Below are 22,104 nucleotides of genomic sequence, written 5' to 3'. Positions count from 1 at the left end.
GCAGATTTTTACAAAGCTCACCCACAGGTTAAATTGATAGTGCAGCACGCCAACTGAAATGATAAAAAATAAATAATCCAAAGTCAATCTAGGTTTTTTTGTTTAACCGATGATTTCGCCTATTGTTAGTTACATTCAGGGTGACGAAATTCCAGAAGACTTGTTGCCAGAGCCATTTGTCAATATTTATTTTGTAATGTTGGAAATAGAGAAGGTTGGAGAGAAAGGTGAGTTAGAGAGAGAAAAAATTTTAAAGAGAGAGAGAGAGGAGCTAGAGAGAGAAAAGTTAGAGAGAGAATGAAATAGAGGGAAGAAGATGAAGAGAAGGAGGATAAGGGTAAAAGAGAGAAAAATAAAAATTATTTTTTTTTATAATTTATGGGTTCCACTTTTACTAATGACTTGAAAGAAACATGATGAGGTGGCGCGTTGACCAGGCGTTGACCGGTCATTTTTACCTGCTGTACACCAGAGTGGGAGGTCACCTATAAGGTCGTACATATTAGTGAGACAAAATGAAGGTTGTACACCAAAGTGTGAAAGGAGGTAAATGTTGTACACCATTGATAAAATTTACCCTAATTTTTGACATAATAAATATAATAAAAATAATTTAATTAGATTTGTATAATAATAATAATAATAATAATAATAAGGGAAATTACAAAATTGGGTCAAATGGGAGATCCATTTATATTTTTAACCCATTTATTAAACCTACTACATATCTAGACTATGTTTGTGTAACTTTCCCAAAATACCTTCAATATGTTTGTAATTTTACGGCGCGGCTGCCCCCTCCAGCCTGACTTCACGAATCGACGATTTCTGCGAAGCCATTTAGTTGGTGATTTTAATTCGCATATGCAAAATCTGGACGTGTTTTTAATAAAATTCGTGAAGTGGTATATAACAAAAAAGGTCAAACAACAAGGGATTCTAACATTAAAATCATAACATTATCAAAATTTACAACAAGATTGCCACAATGTCAATAACAACATTAAAATCATAACATTATCAAAATTTACAACAAGATTGCCACAATAACAACATTAAAATCATAACATTATCAAAATTTATAACAAGATTGCCACAATAAACTCCTAACAAATCACTTCAAAATGAACATGACGAATCTGCACGGAAATTTCTCCCTGTACTGGAAGTTCGAACTATTTGTGATAAGAAATGGAAGTCCAGACCTTTTGGGATGGACGTATCACATGGTACACAACAAGATTGGCACAATATCTCCTAACCAATCATTTTAAAGTAAATATAGCCAATCTTGATGGAAATTTCTCCCTATACAGGAAGGAAAGTCATCTCTCCTGCATCCCAGTACGCCACATTCCAGAAAGGGATGTTATATATTCAACCACCTTCAGAAAAATTTAATCGTGTTAGGTAGAAAAAAAGGACGATTTGGCTTTGCGAAGCATGTGAATATAAATGTGCATGGAATATGATGATTTTACTTCGTGAATCGATGATTTTGCAAAGTCCGCGAGGTCGGAAACGTGATGATCTACTTCGCGAAAACGGATTACGCAAAGTCTACGAGTGAAAAATCATGAACTTTTCTACTCGCAGACTTCGCGAAGTAGATCGTCACGTTTCAGGCTCTTTCTCGTCGCAGATTTTCGTGAAATCATCGACTACGCGAAGTGATTTTCTGGAAACACGTAGAGAAAACAGTAGATACTTACATTTTTCGCGCCTTTCACCCTTAAAATGGACAATAACAATATGATAAACTGGGAAAAACGATGAAAATAACGTAGAATAACCATTTCTTCAATGGTCACAAGAAGAAAGAAACCAAGGAACGAGCAGGAACAGGAAGATGAAGAACCATGGCTTCATTTTCTAGGATTAGAAAGATGAAAAGTCAAGAGATGAAGAGAGAAAGAAGAGAAATACATGGTGATGTGGAGAAATGGTGCAGATTTCGTGAAATTTAAAGGAAGTGAGGAAGATCAAAGGTCTGAGAGAGCAACCGTTTTCGCGTAAGGAAGAGATATGGGAAGGGGGAAGATGAAAGGGTGAGGGTATTTTGGGAAAATCAACCAAACATAGTCTAGATATGTAGTAGGTTGAGTAAATGGATTAAAAATGTAAATGGGTCTCCTATTTGATCCAATTTTGTAATTTTCCCTAATAATAATAATAATAATAAATTGGGTCCTTTAAGATTCTTAAACCGTTAGACTCTAGATATTTTCTGAATAAGTAAACATTCACTTAATTTTTGACATAATAAATAATAAAATTAATTTAGTTAGATATTGTATAATAAAAAAAATGGACCCTCTTAATTTGGGACTCTGTGCAATGGAGCTATTTGTACTCATTCCTCTTGCGCCCCTGCATAAGAGGTACTTATTGCTACAATCTCGTCTCAAGTAAATACTATATCTCATGTCATGTACTTTTTGATGAACATGATTTTGCATTTGAGATATTACATAAACAGAGCATCAAAGTCCATGATCCATGCCACCTCTATTACCAAACCCGACTGTTACATTTCCATAGTTGCGTGGCCCAAATCGAGCTCTAATATCGCATCAAAATATGCCACATCATACCCATGTTGTTTTAGTTAATGATTATGATTCTCGTTAGAACACTATGTCATCACCCAGCAACCTCGTCGATCTTGATATCGTGACTCCTTCCCCGACACAAATATCAATAGACGAACAGTCCAACATGTCATCTAAGATCCAGTTAGTTGAATCCTTGGATGATTATTTTACATTGGTTACACCCCCACCACCTCAGAGTTCAGCAATCAAACTCGATCATGTCACTTCACCACTAATTATCTGAAGTTCGGCTAGTCGCAAAAGGATTTCATCAACGTCTAAGTATCTAGAACTTTGAGCCTAATTATTAAACCCACCACTATCTATCATTCATTAATTGTTTCATTTGGATATCGATTATACAATTAGAAGTGCCAAATGCGTTTCTTCATGGTGATTTGAATGACTCTGCCACTTAGATTTGCTGATCCCTCCCGTGCATACTGTTTGCAAACTTCACAAGTCGTTTTATGGCTTGAAAAAATATCCACGAATGTGGCATGAAAAGTTAACATCTAAGTGAATTTTATTTGGGTTTATGGGATCTAAAACAAACAGCTTGCTGTATTATTATAACAAAGGTTTAATCAGGTTATTGTGTCTTATTTATGTTGATGATCTGCGTCTTCTGAAATTGGATGGATCCAAATCTTGATGAAAGAAATTAGATTTCCATTGCGGTCCCCCACATATTATCTAGTGCGGCAACTTCAGTGCAATCTACTAGACTGTTAATCCTATTTTTCATAATCACAACAAGCATCTTAAGATTGATTTTTATTTTGTTGAGACAAAGTTCGTTCCAAAGCATCATTTGTTCGGTATATTTCTAGAGTGGATCAAACAGCTGATGTTTTTAACAAAACAATTAGCATAAGGAGAGGTTCGAGTTATTAAGAGACAACCTTACAATTCATCCTCGATCTAGCTTACACGTATAGTTTGCATGAAATTATTATTATTTCTATACAAGAATTTGAAACCTACTAGGTGAATATATATAAGGTTCAGTCATATATCAATTACAACAAACTATTAACACCAGCAACAAACAGTCGAAGCAAACATACTCATAAAGTGTTTAGTTAGAATTAAAAAACAACATTTCATCAAAAGAAAAATTAATAAACAACTCATTGTAACTATTTTAAAAGAAAAATTAAGAGATAAAGCATCAAAATAGCCTCAAAAAATTCAAGAAACAATCAATTTAGTCCCAGATACAAAATAATATAATTTCGGTCCAAATATTTGTCAAATGATATAATTAGAACTCTCATTAACCGAAATTCACATACTAGATAACACAACGTTCATGAATTTATAATGCTAAAAACCAAAGTGACATTGGAACTGAAATATGTGGCACCTAAATATAGAATTCAACAACACAATCATTTTATGTATCAATTTATGTTAATAAAGACTTTAATTGTACTATTTTACAAACGTTAAGACTGAAATTGTGTTGTGTTATACGTACAAAAACTAAATTAATTCTTCCCTAAAAATAGTAAGGCAAAATCAACTAACATAAACCTATACAATCTAGTAAAATTTTAGAGAATTATATAAAAATTTCAGTACCAAATTACACCATCTATAATCTCCCATCTCTTTCTTCTACTTTCATCAATTCAAATATATTATACATTTCAATTCCGTAATTCAGACAAAAAATAATATACATATATCACATAAATTAATATAGAAAAACAGAGAAGGGACAGATTCGACTTTTCCAACCACTTACGACGGAGGCGGCGGCCTCTGTGCAGATATCCGAACCGGAAGAGGTCGACCCGTACCCGTTCCACCACAACTACTACACGCCATACGGCCAGAGCCAGCACAATTCCGGCAGCCAACATCTCCGTCCGACCACCGGGAACATAAGCAGGAGACCCGTCCCGTTCCGTTACAAGTAGGACACCGAGGGAAAGGTCCGCCGGCCATGGAATTCTGGTCCATCACCGATTTGACGAAGACGGCGCCGGCTAAGACGCTGAGGCCCGTCGCCAGCTGAGTCAAGACGACCGGTCCCATTAATTGGATGGATCAGATAAGAGAGGTGGAGAAGAAATGGAAGAGGAGAAAAAAAGGAAAGGAAGATTTATTTTTAATGAGAGTAAAATTAAATTGTCTGATTTTTGAAATTGAATTGTTTGATTTTTTCTATTTTTTGGGGGATTTTGAGTGTTTGATTTGAGTGAGAAAGTGGTAATAGAATTGAACACGTAGATGCGTGTGGTTTTGGTGGTGGGATGGTGTTTGGGTGGCTTTGAGGAGAAAGGAAGGAAGTGGGGAATTTTTGGAGGGTAGTATAGATGTTTCTATTATGGACAATTGGCCAAGTGTGTATATAAAATATTTGGGTAAATCACACTTGTAGCTATCAATTTGGGGTATTTTGTATTTAACATAGAACTTTTATGGTGGATCAGGTGCAATGGACTCAACCAATGAAAAAAAACAGAATCATGATATCTCATTGGGAGATGATTGGTGTAAGGAAAGAATTTGTATAATTGTCATGTTTCTATTGGCAATGTCCAATAGACCGGAACCATAATAGAATTTCTACTAACATAGAAGTATGATTACTTTCTACTTACAGAGGGAGCGGAAGGAAGTGATATATAAACAACTTTAATTCTTAAACGTGTAGTTGAATTTGATATGGGAAATCTGGAGGAGAAACTCCTGTGGTGGAGTTTGTGAATGTAATCTCCTGTAATAGATGGAAAATGAGTCATAGTAGGGGTTAGGAATTGGTGATCTCACTCTGAATAGAGTAAGGTTTTTGAAGGACCTCACTCTGACTTGGATCTTCCTACGCTTAACAGAATTCGACATTAAATTTGATCTAAGAAAAGTTTATGTCTGGTGTCATGCAAGCGATGGTGAATGTAGAGAAGGTTATATATGCAAGGTCGGTGACTCATCGGGGGATGCTGAAGGACGAGGTTGTCTAAGAAGCTATTGGAGTTTTGGAGGTTGAATTGTTACCGGACCAAGGTTCTTCGACTATTGAAGGAAATTTTTCCCGATGCAGATTTCTTTTAAGTGGATGTGTGGGCCAGAATGATGAGGAGGCAAAAGAGTTCCCATTGGAAGGGGAATTTCTTGAACCTTCCTTATAAAGACAAATTGTTGTTTTTGTTTATGTAATCCCTTCTTTTAAATGAAATAAAATTATGTGTGTTCTTATAATCTTAGTGTTCAAATGATTTTGTTAAGTTTTATTTTGGTTTTGATTGTGATTGAAGCCTTGGCTAACCTTAAACAAATGTGTCCCGAGAGTGTTTAAATTAATATATTCGAAGTTATTTATATCGATATGTGAAGAACGGAACGGATTCAAAATGCATTTGTAAAGGTCTGCGATCGAGATTCTTTTAGCATGTATAGGATCGACCATTAGTAATCTAAGAAAAATTTTGTATACAAACTCAAATAAATTTTGTCAAATGAGGGGTTAAAATCGATAACCTTACTTCAATGCTTTAAGTTAGCAAAATTTGAGATAATAAAGATGAAGAATAAGGAATTATAGGATTTACCTCAGTTGCACAGTCATCTTGTTTTATTTATAAGATGTTGAACAATTTAGGGATATATTAATTTATATACAAACATATGCAAGGGTACGAAATGTAGTATCTTTTGATGGGTCACTAGAATTTGACATGTGCCAATTATAAGTTCTGTATTTTGAGATGACAACTCTTTAAAATTGGTGTCTTCCCTACTAATTCACGTGTTTGAGACATTAAACCTTTCATCACTACCTTTAATGAGGATGTACTCATTACTCTACGTGGAAAACATTTAAGTGTTGTTTAATTAAGAGAAGAAAAATAATTATTTAAAGAGATACTTTTTTAAATAGTGATCTAGAAAATCGAAACGTGGCTCATAGAAATGTTGTATTTTTCCAATTTAAGATCGTCAATAATGATCATTTTGATATCATTATGACTTTTATGTTAGTAAATGGTAACATTTCAAAAACTTTTATGTTCTCGAAGCAATACATCCGACCAATTAAAGCTCCTTTAATAATATATGAAATTGGAACGATTCTACTATCCTCTCAGAAGTAATACGTAGGACCAATTAATCAATACCACTTAACGCATTTATTTCATATATAACCTTACAAATAAAATTACTTTTGTCTAAGAAGATATGAGTATTTTTTATGTGCAATGTTTTTTTCATTTTTGGCAAACTACATAAGACTTTTTAAGAAAATATTTTTTCAAGATAATATAATCTTTTTGAGATATTTCAAAGATAAAATATTCAATTTACATATGATGAGATATTATAAGAAATTTTTTATTGGGTTAATGTCAAATAAAAACTATGCGGTTTCAAGTTTTTACAGATCGATATCTGTGGGTTTTTTTTTTTTTTGCTACAAACCAAACCATGTAGTTTGCACTGTTAACAATTTCACGACAACTTCCTTTCATCCATTAACTTTGCTTACATGGACAAGGTAGTATAGTCAATAATAAAATATAATATAAAAAGCCCCAAAAACACTTCAAACGACATAAATTCCTTTAGACTCTTGATCTTCTTTTTCGTCTTCATCTTCTTCCTAAGAGTTGCATTTTTACGATCATAAAGCCCTTATATACACCTGATTCTCAACATTTTTCCTCTAAACAATACAAGGAACGAGTAAAAGAGCCGCAAAACAACCAACATACTGTACATCTTTCCCATGTTAATCAATATTCAAGTTGTTCTTCTATGTGCTCTTGACCGCAGTAACAGTGAACTCCATTCCACTAGATATTGGATGTGTTTAAACTCAATGAACATGATGATGAACTCATGGAACTCCAAATTGATTTGATTCTGTTTTCTACAACTATAAACGCTCACGAAATTGTCGTTTTAGGCTGCGATTGACAATGAAGAACAACCTAGGTGAGTGAAGCTTCACTGATTTGAAGATTACTGAGAGTTACGGTTACCGATCGTGTAGATTTTAGGCAAAAATCAGAATTAGGTTTGCATTTGGGATTTCGAGGGATTGGGATCGAATGGGTTTTTGGGACCTTTTATATTAGTGAATTTTTTTATTAACCATACTACCGTTATCCACATACGCAAAGTTAACAGATGGAAGAAAGTTGCCGCGAATTTGTTAATGGCGCAAACCACATAATTTGGTTTGTAACAAAAAAAAAAACTCATAGATACCGATCTGCAAAAATTTAAAACCATATGAGTTTTATTTAAAATTAAAACTTTTTTATATTATGTATAAGTTTTCAATTATATATAATAATCTTTTTAGTAACTCAACATTCATTTTCAGGTTTGAACTGGAAAGAACTCTCATACAAGATAAAAATCTCCCAATTTTCAAACCTGAAACATTATTTAAGAGAAAGTAGTTTTTTTTTTTTATTCCTCCAATTAACATCTTATAATTTAAATTAATACTCCCTAATCTCAAATTATATTTTTATTTTTGTCCGTATCAAATTAGAGTCCACTTTCAAAAGATAGCAGTTACATTGTTATTTGGAAACCATGGGATACACTTGTTTTTTTTTTTCTTTTATAATGATACACTTGTTTTTTTTTTTTTTAAAGAAAAATGCTTGTATTTTCATTTTATTAGACGAAAGAAGAAGTTTAACAAGCAAAATGTAAAAATAAAACTTCACACAAGTAAAGGCCAATACAAGATCCATGAAGGGATGAAACGACTACAAAAAGCAAAGAAAACCATAAAATGTATATAAAAAAAAAAACATCAAACAACAATAAAACATATATTTCTCATAAATCCAAATATGTAGAAAAGCATCTCCAATTCAAATTTCATCCTTTAGGCCATTCCAAACATTCGGATCTGAGTCCTTTTTTTTGTTGCAACCACGTAGATTTATTGCTCCACGGATAAGATAAACCTTTTTTTTTGTTGCAACCACGTAGATTTATTGCTCCACGGATAAGATAAACCGTTTTCGCTCTTGCTAAATCCGAGAAAGGTATAAACGACAGAATAATAGAGAGCGGATTCAATTTAGACGGATAAAGAAGATCCGGTAAAGTATATGAACGCCAAGGTTATCAAACCCGGCCCAGCCCGACCGGTTCAACCGGGTTGAACCAGACCCGGTAGGTATTCCGGTCCGGAAGTGGCCATTTTATCATATCTTAGAAAACCGCTAAAAAACCGACGACCCGGCCAGTTGAACCAGCGACCCGGTCATGGTTTTTACAGTCCAAACGGTTCAATGTCTGTACTGTAACTTTTTTTAAAAAAAAATAAATAAATTTAACTTTCAATTAAAATTAACTAATCCAATTAAGAAAAAATTAACTTGAATTTCATTTAAAAATAATAATTTTCCAATTAGTATTAACGTAGTACTGAAATATTTGTTAATGGTTTGATATTCATGCTTTCATTTGATTATCAATAAGTATTGTTGATGATTGATTTTTGTTGGTTCACAAAGAATAAACCATTAAATTAAATCACGCTTGATGGATATGTAGTAAAAAAATATTAATAATATATGTACTGAAATCAAGTTATATTACTATTTAATTTCATATTATAATTTAATTTCATATTATAGATCATAATATAAAATTTATAATCAATCAAGTTAAGTTTTTGTTATATTCAAAATATGCAAGTTATAATTGGTCATGATAATTAAGTTATATATTAGGATATAAAATTTAACATTTTTATTATGTTTGAAGGTGTAAATAAAATTAAAATTATTATTTTTAGGATTATTTGAATCTCGGTTCAACCCCGGTTTAACCCTGGTTAAACCTTAAACCCTTTAACTCTTCCGGTTCTTTGACCGGTCCGGTTTTGATAACCATGATGAACACAGATAAAAAAAAAAAAACAATAACAAAAGACATAGAAACCTAACATGGTGGAAGAATCCTCCTTATAGTAGATCAAACAAATAGCAGATCAACAAAATAAGACACTTTAACACGGGAAGAGAAGAAGAAAAAGAGGGAGATGGAAGTTTTTTTTTTTGTTTTTTTTCCTGCTAGTGGGGAGTTTAACGATACACTTGTTAATCTATACTTGAAATTACAAATTCACCAAATTTAAGTAGCAATATCTAAAGAATATGATGTATAAAAAAATGTCCTTAACGACCTTTGTGAAACAGATACTAATTTAGTGACCCTCTGGTGTAATTTACCCCAACTTTTTTGAACGAAGCTAGAACACCCCGCCGTTTTTTAACTAATCTCGCAAAAAGTTTGCCACTTTCTTGGGAAAAAGAATCAACAAAAAAATCAGAAGACTTGCCTGATATTTATGTTGATTCTTGAAGTTGTAATATATTCTAACAAATCATTGTCTTGCAAAAAATGTGATTCAAGAGCCGCGATTTCAGCATTTTCTTCGTCAGTGAAGATACGAGGCACACCTACAATAATTAGAAACAAAAGCTAGTATGGATTAACAACTAGACCAAATAAATAAACTGTGCAATTCATTAGGATAAATATCAAAAACCCAAAGGAAGACAATCCAAAGAAGTTATGGCGCCTCAACTTCAAAATAGGACATAAAAATTATGAACTTTATCATTTACTAAAATAAAAGTCCCTTAGAAAGGTAAATGACCTCAAAATGGAAAAACCTTGAATTAAAGTTTTTAAGAACCACATTTCCTATGTAACCCCGTTTTCAATTTTCCAAAATCGCTAATTTCAAAGTGCTACCTCTAACAGTCACTTCTCTCTTCTAACCAAATCAAACCTAAATGACCTCGAAACCAAAAAGTTCAAGAATCAACATTGCTTAGAATATAATTTTCATCAGCTCTACAAACCTGATATCGCAGTGGTAAAAAATTAAGAAGCTTTTATGTAAGTAAAGAGCACAGTTCAGGGACTTTTATGTTTTCAAGTTTAGGGGCATAACAGAAGTAAGGCTAAAGTTGAGGGGCCATAGGTGTAATTTACTACTGAAATAAATATTGGTGATGCACTTGGACATCTCTAGCAATCTTACTTGAATACAATCACAACAAATTATAAGTGCACAACCCAAATAGATATAGACCTTCATGGAAAAAGTTTGTACTGATAGCATCTTGGGAAAATTTCACTATCAGACCAGTCCTTACACAATAAAAGTGACACAGATAAATATTTTTCATTAATTTAGATCTACATTATCAGAAAATCCAGAGTGAAAGTTAGGATTTACCGTGAAAACACTCCCTTGCTTCTCCTGCCATAAGCACTACATCACCACTTCTGAGAAACATTGCTAATGGTGGTTCCTCTCTACATTTTCCTCCCAAAAGGAAAATGGCCTTGCAGCCCAAACTGCCAAAGCAAGATAGATATAGTCATAGAGTCAGCAACCATCAGTCTTCTTGAAATTGGGAAAAATGAGAATGTTATAGAGACGAGAACTTGCAGTAATACCTCATGCTTACAATAGGTTTACTCCAATCAGCTTCCATATCATCCAGGTGGCCTCCAAGTGAATCACCTGAGGATGAAGATGGCAAGTAATTAAAGTATGCCTAAATGGTTTGATTCCACTTCCAATTTAATCAAAATTCAATAACGAAATCCTAGGTTTTTTGTCTTCATATAATTTTTTGCTTGGGTAAATTCCCTAGTGTAGATGCACGTGCATGGATTTAAATTTTAAAAATGTTGCTGTTTAACTCGACTAAATTTAAACCATGACATCAATATTAATAACAAAAATAATAAACACAATGTTCGTCTTAAATTACCTGATCCAAAATAGTTTACTATAGCAGCTTCCGGGTGAAATTCTTCCCCTGTGGGCATTGCAGGAGCAGCCAATTTCTTAGCCAGAAGGCAGAGTGCATCAGGGATCTTGTTATGTGGAAGAGATATGTTGTAGTTCCGCTACAATATCAACAAACATGGACTCAGAGATGCATCCACTAGCTAGTTGCTACAGTTAACTTGTAACTTTGGGTTCATATGTTTGTATAAAGAATATGCAATATGCGAAAGTGCAAAGTGTATATAACATTTAAAAGGGGTGAAAACAAACTAGCAACCATATTGACTTAAGCAGCAAAACACAAAAGTTAGAGCTAATTATTCATGCTACTACATGAGTTAAAAGAACAGCAAGTTGATTGAAGACAACGAATTCAAACTTAATGTGGTAATTTAATGTGTCCTTGCATTTTCATCACAGCTGGCTCTTCTGAGTCACCACCTTCAGGCAAAATGTATCGATATCTACTTGAAAACATTGCATGGCCCGAAGAGCCAGTATGTAGACTGAAACCATATCGCCTTTCTTCAAGCTCCAGTAAAACATACCATATTTGAAATTCAGTTACAATTTACAAATACCCTCTAATGAATCAAAAAGTTAAGAGCAACCAATGATATGGAACGACAAAACTGAGCCTTAAGTACACATCCCTGCTAGTAAATCAGAAGAGTGTAAGGTCATTTATGATTATCAACAACAGTCAATGTACACATAGAATAATTCCTAGTAGCATGAATTGATTCAGAAACAAATATCACGTCTTGAGAAAACTAACTATTGCATGCAGCAAAGTTCATGAGAAAGGATTATTGGTTCTAGCAGGCACATAGCAGGTCATGAGATCAGATTAAAGGCACATTGCAAATTGGAATAATTTGAATTGTCTCATTTATAATCAAATCTTGGAAAAGTGGAAAAGGTTAACATAAAATCCAGTTGTATTGCTATAAACAATGTGCTCTTTGCAGTAACAGCTGAAGGATATAACAACAGCCCTGATTACTTCAAACCAACAAATGTAACCAATTAAGAAGCTCTAATCAGATTACTCATTATCAATAGGCAAGGAATCAAGCATTGGAAAACAAGATCAGATTAAGTCTAATTACGTTGGACCAGTCAAACTGTAGGCCAAGAGTACTCCACCGCAACTTTCTCAATAAAGCCGGGGCTGAAATGGATTTAAATGTCTTTCCTCTTGATGAAGCAACATCTTTCTCATAAAAGTTCCATTTATGAGCATCTCCATTGTTGACATCAGATCCAGAATCTAAACTAGGACGTATATTCTCATCCTCCACAAGTATTTTACTTTCTGTTGCCGCAGTAAATAAGTCATGTATAGGCCCATATATAGCATTATGGTTCGTTCTGTTAGGGGGCTGTGGGAAATTAGTCAAGCTCTCTTCAATCCATAGGCATTGTTCCTCAATGCTCAAAGCTCCTGGAATGAAATAAAAACCTACAATGCAAAACAACATAACTTACCTTTTTCGCTTTCAAATTTAAATTCCTCTGGGGAAACATCCATGCTAAACGTTTTCAAATTGATTTACAGTAATTTGTTGTATGAAAGTCACAGCTATACCAATGACATACAGAGACCAAAATTTTCTTAGATTTTGAAGCCATATCATCAAATGCATTCGATAGAGCTAAATTTCCAGTTCAATAGCTTATATCAGTAATGTGTCAGCTAACTAAACTACACGAACATGTAACCAGAACTCCTATCCAGTGATAGTACAAGAACGACCATAATTACTACACAAATACGAGCAACTCATACCAGGGCGAGTTTCCAAAGAGAAGACGGGCCGATCAAAACCGAATTGAAATGCAGCAATTCCAGCTGGAAGGTCACCAGTTTGATTGTAAGAGTCCAGAATTAACTTGAAATCTAAAACCTCCGATAAATCCACATGCTTCGGTCGTTTTTTCCTGCTGAAAATTGTAGGTTAAAACTAAAGCACTGTTCGATTTAAGCAACAACGAAGAATATTGAGTAATACTTTTTGGATGATTTAGAGTCGTTGTCGTAGTACAGTTTGTACTTCTTCTCTGCTTTACGGAATGTTGTTCGTTCCAAGTCATCGGCGATTCTATCGGATCCGTACATATCAACGAGACGCGACGGAGGGAGGAGACGATCGCATTTCTCGCTTAGGGGTTTTATTTTTGTGATTTTATCTTTTCTTTATTTATCGGAAAATTACAAAACTGGGTAAAACTCATTTACATATTTAACCCATTTACTCAACCTACTACATATCTAGACTGTTTTTATATGATTTTCCCATAATACCCTCAATATTTACGGCGCGACTGTGTCCCTCCCGTCTGACTTTACCGATTCTAGCATATGCGAAGCCTGCGAAGCTAATGTTTGGTTTAGTTGATGATTTTAATTAGCATATGCGAAGTCTGGTTGTGTTTTTAACAAAATTCGCTAAGTGGTATATAACAAAAAATGTCAAACAATAACGGATTCTAACATTAAAATCATAACATTATCAAAATTTACAACAAGATTGTCACAATAAACTCCTAACAAATCACTTCATAATACATAGGCTCTTATTCACCACCGATGGATTGACGTATTTCACGGTATAAGCTCTTATTCACCACCGATGGATGGAAGTCCAGGCCTTTTGGGATGGATGTCTCTCATGGCACCCCAGCACGCCGCCTTCCAGAAATGAATATTATGTATTCAACCACCTTCAGAAAAAATTAATCATGTTAGGCAGAAAAAAGGTAGATTTGGCTTCGCGAAATGAGGATTCGCTAAGTATGCGAAAATAAATGTGCAAGGAAGAGGGTGATTTTACTTAGCGAAACGATGATTTCGCGATGTCTGCGAAGAGAAATGTGACGCTCTGACTTCGCGAAACGATAATTACACGGAATCTGCGGGAGAAATTTATTGAATTACCTCGCAAACTTCGCGTAATCATCGTTTCGCGAAGTTAAATCGATAAATTTCTCCCCGCAGACTTCGCAAAAAGGGCATATGCTAAGTGAATTTATGGAAAAAACGCAAAGAAAACAGTATATACTTACATTTTTCGACGAAAACAATATGATAAATTGGGGAAAACGATGAAAATAACGTAGAATCACCATTTGTTCGATGGTCACAAGAAGAAAGAAACCAAGAAACGAACAGGAAATGGAGGATGAAGAACCATGGATTCGTTTTCTAGGATTAGGAAGATGAAGAATCAAGAGATAAAGAGAGGAAGAAGAGAAATACAATGTGATTTGGAGAAATAACACAGATTTCGTGCAATTTAAAGGAAGATAGGAAGATCAAAAGTTTGGGAATCATTAATGGAAGAGCTGCCAACCGTTTCGCGTAACCAATGAGAAGAGGGAAGAGGAAAGGTTATTGGTATTATGGGAAACTCACACAAAAACAGTCTAAATATATAGTAGGTTGAGTAAATTGACTAAATATGTAAATGTGCCTCCCATTTGACCCAGTTTTGTAATTTTTCGTTTATTTATTCACAAAACTAATCCCATTTCCCTTTAAATCATAACAACGGAATCCATAATATAATTTTTATCTTTAAATCACTCAAACTATTATCCAAATCACTTTCAAGAATCAATCTAAACTTTTGTTGATTTCCAACATTATATAAGTTGTTGTTGATTTTAAATACATAGTAATCAATTGCAATGTTAGATTAATTATACGCAAGGGTTTTACGCAGTTAGATATATGCAAGGATTTTCGCAAATACCATATGCGAACCAAATTGCTAAATCGCGAACACTTTTTTTTTACCATTTGCATTTAGTACAAAAAGCGAACAAAGTGCCAATGAACTATCTGCATATTGATTCTCAAGCTCAAAATGCAAACGATGTCTTATAAAATGTGTTAAGACCGAACTACCTTCGAAGTACATATTTTTTAATCTGTTTACCTATTCAAGTTACTCACTTGCTTCGCAATTGGTGCCGGATCACCAAATCTCAACCCGGTTATAAGTTCGATTTAAAATCGCCGAATTTGAGTTCAACTCCTTTAACGTTGAACTACATCTCCCTATGTTTTAGTTTTGGTGGAGCAATCTCTCTCGTAATAACCCCATGGTATAGATGAGTCGATCATGTACACACCTCCCTATCTACCAAATGCCCAAAACAAGCTTCCTAAACATCTCCATTTGCTCTTTGGTTAATTTGGTTTTCACCATCTTCATCACATCACAATCACCACTCAGTGTAATTGATGCATTTGTATTCAAGCTATAAGGATACTTGAACTTGATGCCTTTTACACTATCATCAACTGATACCCTCTTCCTCTTCTTTGAATCATTCTCACATGAATCAACTTTCAATATAATGTAGCCCAATTTAGGCAAATTATGAAAAAAAAAAACACATTCACAGTTACTTGGTTACTTCGTGGTTTAATCACAAACGCGAAGTAAAATCATTGTTTTTCTTTCGCAGTTGATCAAACTGCGAAATATGAGTAAGATTGTGAAGTCGCAGATCATTCCTAGCTTCGCAGTTAACTCAACCGCGAAGGAAAAAACTACTTTGCGGTTATGAGTTCTCTTCGCAGTTTTGCTCCTTCGCAGTTGGCGAAAATCGCGGAGAAAACTCATAACCGCGAAGTAGTTTTCTGAACAAACTGAACTTTTCACTATCATTTTGAGCTATTTCTAAGTTTCATTTCGCAAATTATACTATAAACTAATGAAAAACACAACGATACTCTAAACTCTAAACCAAAATCGCAAAAACAGTAACACGAGGATACATAACCCTAAAACCTTGAAAGAAATTGTAGAAATACAGTAGATATGTACCTTCTTGCTGCTTTTTTTCCCATTGAAATCGAAGATAAGACATGTGAATAAGAAATGCAGAGGAGAAGAAAGTATTTCGAGTTAGCAGAGAAAAAGTTTTTCGAGTTCGCGGTGAGAGAAAGGAAGAGAAAAATGAAGAAATTCTAAGCTGATATATATATATATATATATATATATTTAAAAGGGTATTATAAGTAATTTCTAAATTAAATAGTCTAGATATGTAATGCGTTGTGTAATAAGTTTAAATATATAAACCACCATCCAAGTTGGCTCAATTTTGTAATTTACCCCATTTACTTAATTACAACACATGTCAACCAGAAATATGTGGTTAATCCTATGGCCAAACCAAAAAGATAAAACATAAGAAAAAAAAATGGTTTCCTACGCCAAATCCTCAAAAACCTTTCTTCAACAAACAGAAATAACCGAAGCAAGTGAACCAGAAATATGGCTTGCAGGACTATTATGCGTTGCTCTGTGTTCATAACAGAGCCATTTAGACCTTTCCATCACCAAAATCGAGCTCTCTATTCGCTACCTTCGACAACTTCCTCTCGACTTTCGTGCCGTAAATCGAGCCATGGATTATGTAGAAGAAGAATTAGGGCTTGCAATCTCCATTTCTCAAGATTAGGCCACCTTAACTGCTCTTATAATGATAATGATATCTCGGCTTCTACAGATGACCAGGACGAGCAAGGGCCGCCTCAAGAAGCCGTTCTTAAAGCTATTTCAGGTTTAAAATTTCACTGGAATTCGAAATGATTTTTAGTTACTTCTCATTCATTCTATTTGAGTTTTTGAGCTTGTTTGGTTAGTTTCTCAGTGTAATTTGATTCATTGAAGTATTTATTGGTATATTTACGAGTAATTTTGGTTATGCTGCTGTGTAGAGGTATCAAAGACGGAAGGGAGGGTTGGGCAGACTACTAATGTGGTTATTGGAGGAACAGTAACAGATGATTCTACTAACGAATGGCTCTCTTTGGATCAGAAGGTTTCAATTTATTGCTTTCTCCTGATTCTCAACGTTCCTTTTGTTTATCATCATTGGACTCTTCTGTTAACAATTCTAAAAACATGATTTGATTTCTCAATGTTGCTTGCGGGTTCAAACTTCGTTCTATATGAAATGAATTGTGGAAGCATTATCTGATATGCAATGAATACATATTACATGATTGCTTTTCTGGTGCACACTGTGTTTGAATTCTGGTGTTTATTGTGATATTGACCTTCACGTGCCAGGTAAATTCATACCCAACAGTTAGAGGATTTACTGCAATTGGAACTGGAGGTGATGATTTTGTGCAAGCCATGGTTGTTGCTGTAGAATCTGTAATTCAACAACCAATTCCTGAGGTACATGCCTTTTTTTTGTTTCTTCGGTTACTGCATATGAATTGGGAGAGAACGCATTATAATGTGGCATGATAGTGCATGAATTTTATGCATGTCACTACCTAGTTCATTCTTAGACAATAGATCTATTGAAACTTTGTTCTATAGATTTACTTAAAAAGAACTTTAGGTTGGCCTGTTATCTTTGATAGTTTGTTAGTTTATTTATTCGTTGCTTTGACTTTTGTTGATTATGATAAGACTCACTAATGGAAAATTTAAAAGTTCTGTACGAATGAATTAGTAAATAAGCCAATACCTTGTCCTCCTGGGAGTGTAATTTCACTGTACTTTTACATCAAATCATGTAATAAGTAGAACTGTAGATAATATATAGAATTGTCTGCCTTAAGGAAATTAAAAATTACATAGTTACATTTTATGCATAAAAGTAGATGGGACAACATTGTTTGTTGAATGATCAATTACATGTATGATAATCGGTGACTGGCTTAAATAGAAAAAAAGGGAACATTATCGCGATCAATTAGATAATTTTGTTAGTTTTTCAAGATTTTTTGTGGTAGTTTGAGAGACATCTTAGTTTTTTGGTTTCAGAACTTGGCAAGTAGGATTCTAGTGTCTTTACTGGGCAACATCTTTGACTATTATGACAACTGTGGTATGGAAACTGTTTCAAGCTGATATTTTGTTGTCAAGGCTCTTTTCCATTATGATCAGGCCAGTATTTGTTATATGAAGAGATAGTCATTTCTGACTCTCTTTCTGTTGTCCTGCTCGTGCTTCACCTTCAATATAAGGTGTCAGAGGCGAATTTCCAGTTTTAGAATAGCTTAGTGTCTCTGTTGTGTTTCACAATGCAGCAGGAGTGAAACAACACCATGTTTCGTTAAGCAGTATGGTCGAGTCTGTGAAGTGTCTATGGCTGAGGCGTGTAAAAATGTGTCCTTCTTGAGAAGCCTTGAGAGATGAGAATTTACTGGCAATTGAGTTTTATAACGCTTACTGTTGTTAGTAAGGAAGTGCGAACTGAGTTTGGTTTCAGAAATTAACATTGACTAATTGTCTTTCACACAAAGGCGGGCCTTGGAGAATACCATTCAAAATATACCTTGTGGGATGTGTAATTATCTTTGAAGTTACAGCTTCAGATTTAGATGCATGCTGAATAAAATAGTAGTATGTCTCATGTAAGCAAGAAATAGTGTGGTGTTCTTAGAACTATGAATTCTGGCAGCAAGAAGCTCCTAAATTCCCGATCATTACATTTCAGGTGGAAAATTCCACTGACCAGTTTCACTAGTGCATTGTGATTGGAAAAATTGTAGTTCGCCTCAGAAAAGATAGCTTGATAGCTAAGCTAATTGATATTATCCTTATCATCCTTTGTAGAACGTGGTTATCATGCTGGGGTTTGTGGTTTCTTACACAGTAAAGGAGTTCTTAGGAAAGATTTTGTGATAGACAACGCATGGTGACTTCCTTTCATTCAGCTATTATATTAGTCAAGAATTGAGAAGTTGCTATATTATATTGTTACTGACCAGTTCTTATGATTTCTTTGTTAAGAAGTTAATACTAGTAGAACTAATATAAAGCTGATCATAGAAAAATGAGATTTTTGATTTTGTCACACATAAGTGACTACTGTTGAACCGGGAACAAATATCTAATTCATATTACTGTGTGGTCAGGGCCATGTGAGGCAGAAAGTATCATCAAGGGGCAAGTATGTGTCCGTAAACATTGGTCCAGTTCAAGTTGTTTCCAGCGAACAGGTCCCTCTCTCTATATATACATATATTATATACACACACACACAAATGGAGGCACTAGATGAACTTTGGTAACATTATGTGCTCAAGAAAATGTCAAGAGAACTTTATTGGCTATTAACAAAGTAGCTAATGATACCCCTACTTGTCAAGTTTGGGGTTTATTTACCACTTCCTTAAATTCAAACATTTTTGGCAAACGATTTGTAAATTCCATTGTAAACCCTCATCGAGGGCTGTGCTTTGCGCTGGCCTTGAGAACGGGTAGACCTAGTTTCACCTAAACTTTTGTTCACCCCCAAAATGAAAAGGCTAAAAAATATGAGTTTTGCTCTTTTCTTAAATCAAGCATGAAATTTTCAATTTGATCAATTTATTACATGAAGTTTAATCTTTGTAAGCTCTAACTTGTTACTAGAATCACACTCCAATAGTCATTTTTACCAATTAGAATATGATGAACCTGGTGGTTTTTAAAAGAGAAAAAACACATATTAGGATTTTTCTTTATTGGCAAAAATACGTGTCATAGTATTCATTAAGTGGTTAACTTTTGAAATCGATTGTTGTATTTTAGTTATTGACCTGTTTCAACTCCATTGATGAGTAAAGTTATAAAAGAATAAGGAGCTTTTTCAAAGGTTTGGTCAGTAATAGTAACAAATATTGAAGTTATTATATCAATTGTGAGAGGTAAACTACATCCGTGGCCCCTATGACCCCTAAACTTCATTTCGTGACATAAAACTCATTGAACTTTAAATTCTACAACATTAAAGTTCAAATGAACAAAAATCTGTAAAAAAATTAATGAAATGGTGACTTTGACAAGTTTGACTACATCATTGCTTTTTTTTTCCCCACGTCACAATAAATTATGGTCAAATATCTATTTTACCCTCATTATTTTGTTAATTTTTGGCCTAATGCTCCTCCAGCCTCCTTAACTTATCCAAATTGGTCATTTTACCCCTCTAACTAATCGAATTTCCTATTTACCTCCTTAACTCCATAAAAATAGTATTTCTCATCCCCTTAACTTGTCCAAATTGGTCATTTTACCCCTCACCAACTCATCGAATATCCTATTTACCCCATTAACTCCATAAAAGTGGTATTTCTCACCTCTTATGATCCTATTTACCCATTTAGCTCCATAAAAGTAGTATTTCTTACCCCTTTATAGTCCAAAATTAATAGGACTTATTCACATGAGTTTATTACAATAATATTGTATTACAATAATTAGATTATCAAAATTTAACTAGCCAAAAAATTGAAAAAAGAATGAATGAATAAAAGATACAAATAACAAGAACATTAATATAAACAAGTTAAAAGACATTATATGTAAGGATAAGGTACCAAAATAGGCCTGTGGTTTTTTGGGAAAGTATCAATTTAGGTTCCACGTATAAAATAGCACCAATATAGGTTTAACGTTTAAAAAATGGTATCAATTTAGGTCTCGATAACGGATTGCAAGGGGGTGAGAAATACCACTGCTGTGGAGTTAAGGGGGTAAATAGGACATTCTATGAGTTGGGGGTAAATGGGACAAGTTGAGGGGGTTAGAAATACCATTTTTATGGAGTTAAGGGGGTAAATAGGACATTCGATGAGTTGGAGGGGTAAAATGACCAATTTGAACAAGTTAAGGGGGCTGGGGGAGCATTAGGCCTTAATTTTTTAATAGACTTTTGTTGATTTGGACTTTAATGTCACAAATGTAAATTGCAAGGATTTTATGTCAAGAAACGAAATTTAAGAGCCATAATGTTAGTAACGCTATAATTCAGGTGCCATGAATGTAATGTACCCCAATTGTGAGTATTGCGAATTTAACCATTCATGTGTCAACTTGTATTAAATTCTGAAGTTTTTGTGCAAATATGATACAAGTAAAAGTTCATAATTAATTTGAAAAACTAGTAAATTGTCATTATTTTCTTTCTTTAATTAGGCCTTCATAATTATTTTGTGAATATTCTGCTCCTCAATGTATACAATAATATATGCTTACCTCTTGCATTTGCCTTCCAGGTCCAAGCTGTATACAACGCCATGAGGAGAGATGATAGAATGAAGTATTTTTTGTAGTATGGAATTTCTCTTTGTTTTGTACAGATCAGATGGGGCTTCATTGTTGCCCTTTCTCTCCGTAAATTTTTGTTCTCCGAGTTAGTTATGTTCTTTGATTAACCCATTGGTTATCTCTGAAGAAATCATGTTTCGGTATGACCTGCTTCATGCTTGCAGTAGATAGTAATTTAACCTATATACTAGTTTGCAGAATTATGTCTTTTCCTTGTAATATCATGTTCCATTGGCTATAGATGACACCATATAGGGTAAAATGCATCTATGGACACTAAAGTTTAGGGTCTATCTCAAAAAGGTTAGTGAATTTCATTTTTCTTTTCTAGTAAACTCACTAAACTTTCACATTTGGTTTCATTAAAACCCATTCCGGCTAATTTGTGTACAAAAATAATTGGAATGTTGACGTGGCATTATAGACGGTTGATTATATGTCAACTAAGCGTCATGCCAGGTATGTATGATTTTTATGGCTAATGTGGCAGAAAGGTCTGTGTTAGGGGGCACATCCTAAGCCACAAAAAAGTAAAAAATCACATCTTTGTCGGATCTGATGCTTATTTGATATATAGTCAACTGTCTTCTGTCCTACGTCAAAATTCTGGCGAGTTTTGTTTATACACAAA

General features: G+C 34.1%; 3 protein-coding genes across 4 annotated transcripts; 1 reads left to right on the top strand and 2 right to left on the bottom strand.

Moving 5' to 3' along the window:
* Positions 1-4,138: 4,138 nt before the first annotated feature.
* Positions 4,139-4,906, bottom strand: LOC136228704 (uncharacterized). The gene has a single exon (XM_066017156.1). It carries the CDS (start codon positions 4,638-4,640, stop codon positions 4,344-4,346), a length of 297 nt encoding a protein of 98 aa, XP_065873228.1. The 5' UTR covers positions 4,641-4,906; the 3' UTR covers positions 4,139-4,343.
* Positions 4,907-9,530: 4,624 nt separating this feature from the next.
* Positions 9,531-13,559, bottom strand: LOC136228575 (alpha-ketoglutarate-dependent dioxygenase alkB). Of its 2 annotated transcripts, none has more exons than XM_066016998.1 (7): positions 13,410-13,559; positions 13,187-13,341; positions 12,507-12,859; positions 11,375-11,513; positions 11,055-11,121; positions 10,831-10,952; positions 9,531-10,042 (listed from the first exon to the last, which is right to left on the bottom strand). In XM_066016998.1, the coding sequence occupies exons 1-7, from the start codon at positions 13,514-13,516 to the stop codon at positions 9,909-9,911; spliced, it is 1,077 nt and encodes a 358-aa protein (XP_065873070.1). In that variant the 5' UTR covers positions 13,517-13,559; the 3' UTR covers positions 9,531-9,908. The 2 variants fall into 2 exon arrangements, with proteins under 2 accessions (XP_065873070.1, XP_065873071.1); XM_066016999.1 differs by having other exon boundaries at positions 13,187-13,338.
* A 3,041-nt stretch (positions 13,560-16,600) lies between these two features.
* On the top strand, positions 16,601-21,680 carry LOC136228564 (uncharacterized). The gene is made up of 5 exons (XM_066016989.1): positions 16,601-16,977; positions 17,135-17,238; positions 17,490-17,603; positions 19,298-19,381; positions 21,422-21,680. Exons 1-5 carry the CDS (start codon positions 16,689-16,691, stop codon positions 21,476-21,478), a joined length of 648 nt encoding a protein of 215 aa, XP_065873061.1. The 5' UTR covers positions 16,601-16,688; the 3' UTR covers positions 21,479-21,680.
* The last annotated feature ends 424 nt before the right edge of the window (positions 21,681-22,104 follow it).

The sequence above is a fragment of the Euphorbia lathyris genome, chromosome 5, assembly GCF_963576675.1.
Source record: "Euphorbia lathyris chromosome 5, ddEupLath1.1, whole genome shotgun sequence".
Lineage (NCBI taxonomy): Eukaryota > Viridiplantae > Streptophyta > Magnoliopsida > Malpighiales > Euphorbiaceae > Euphorbia > Euphorbia lathyris.
The sequence above is the reverse complement of the archived record's forward strand: the minus strand, read 5'-3'. Positions and strand labels throughout refer to the sequence as shown.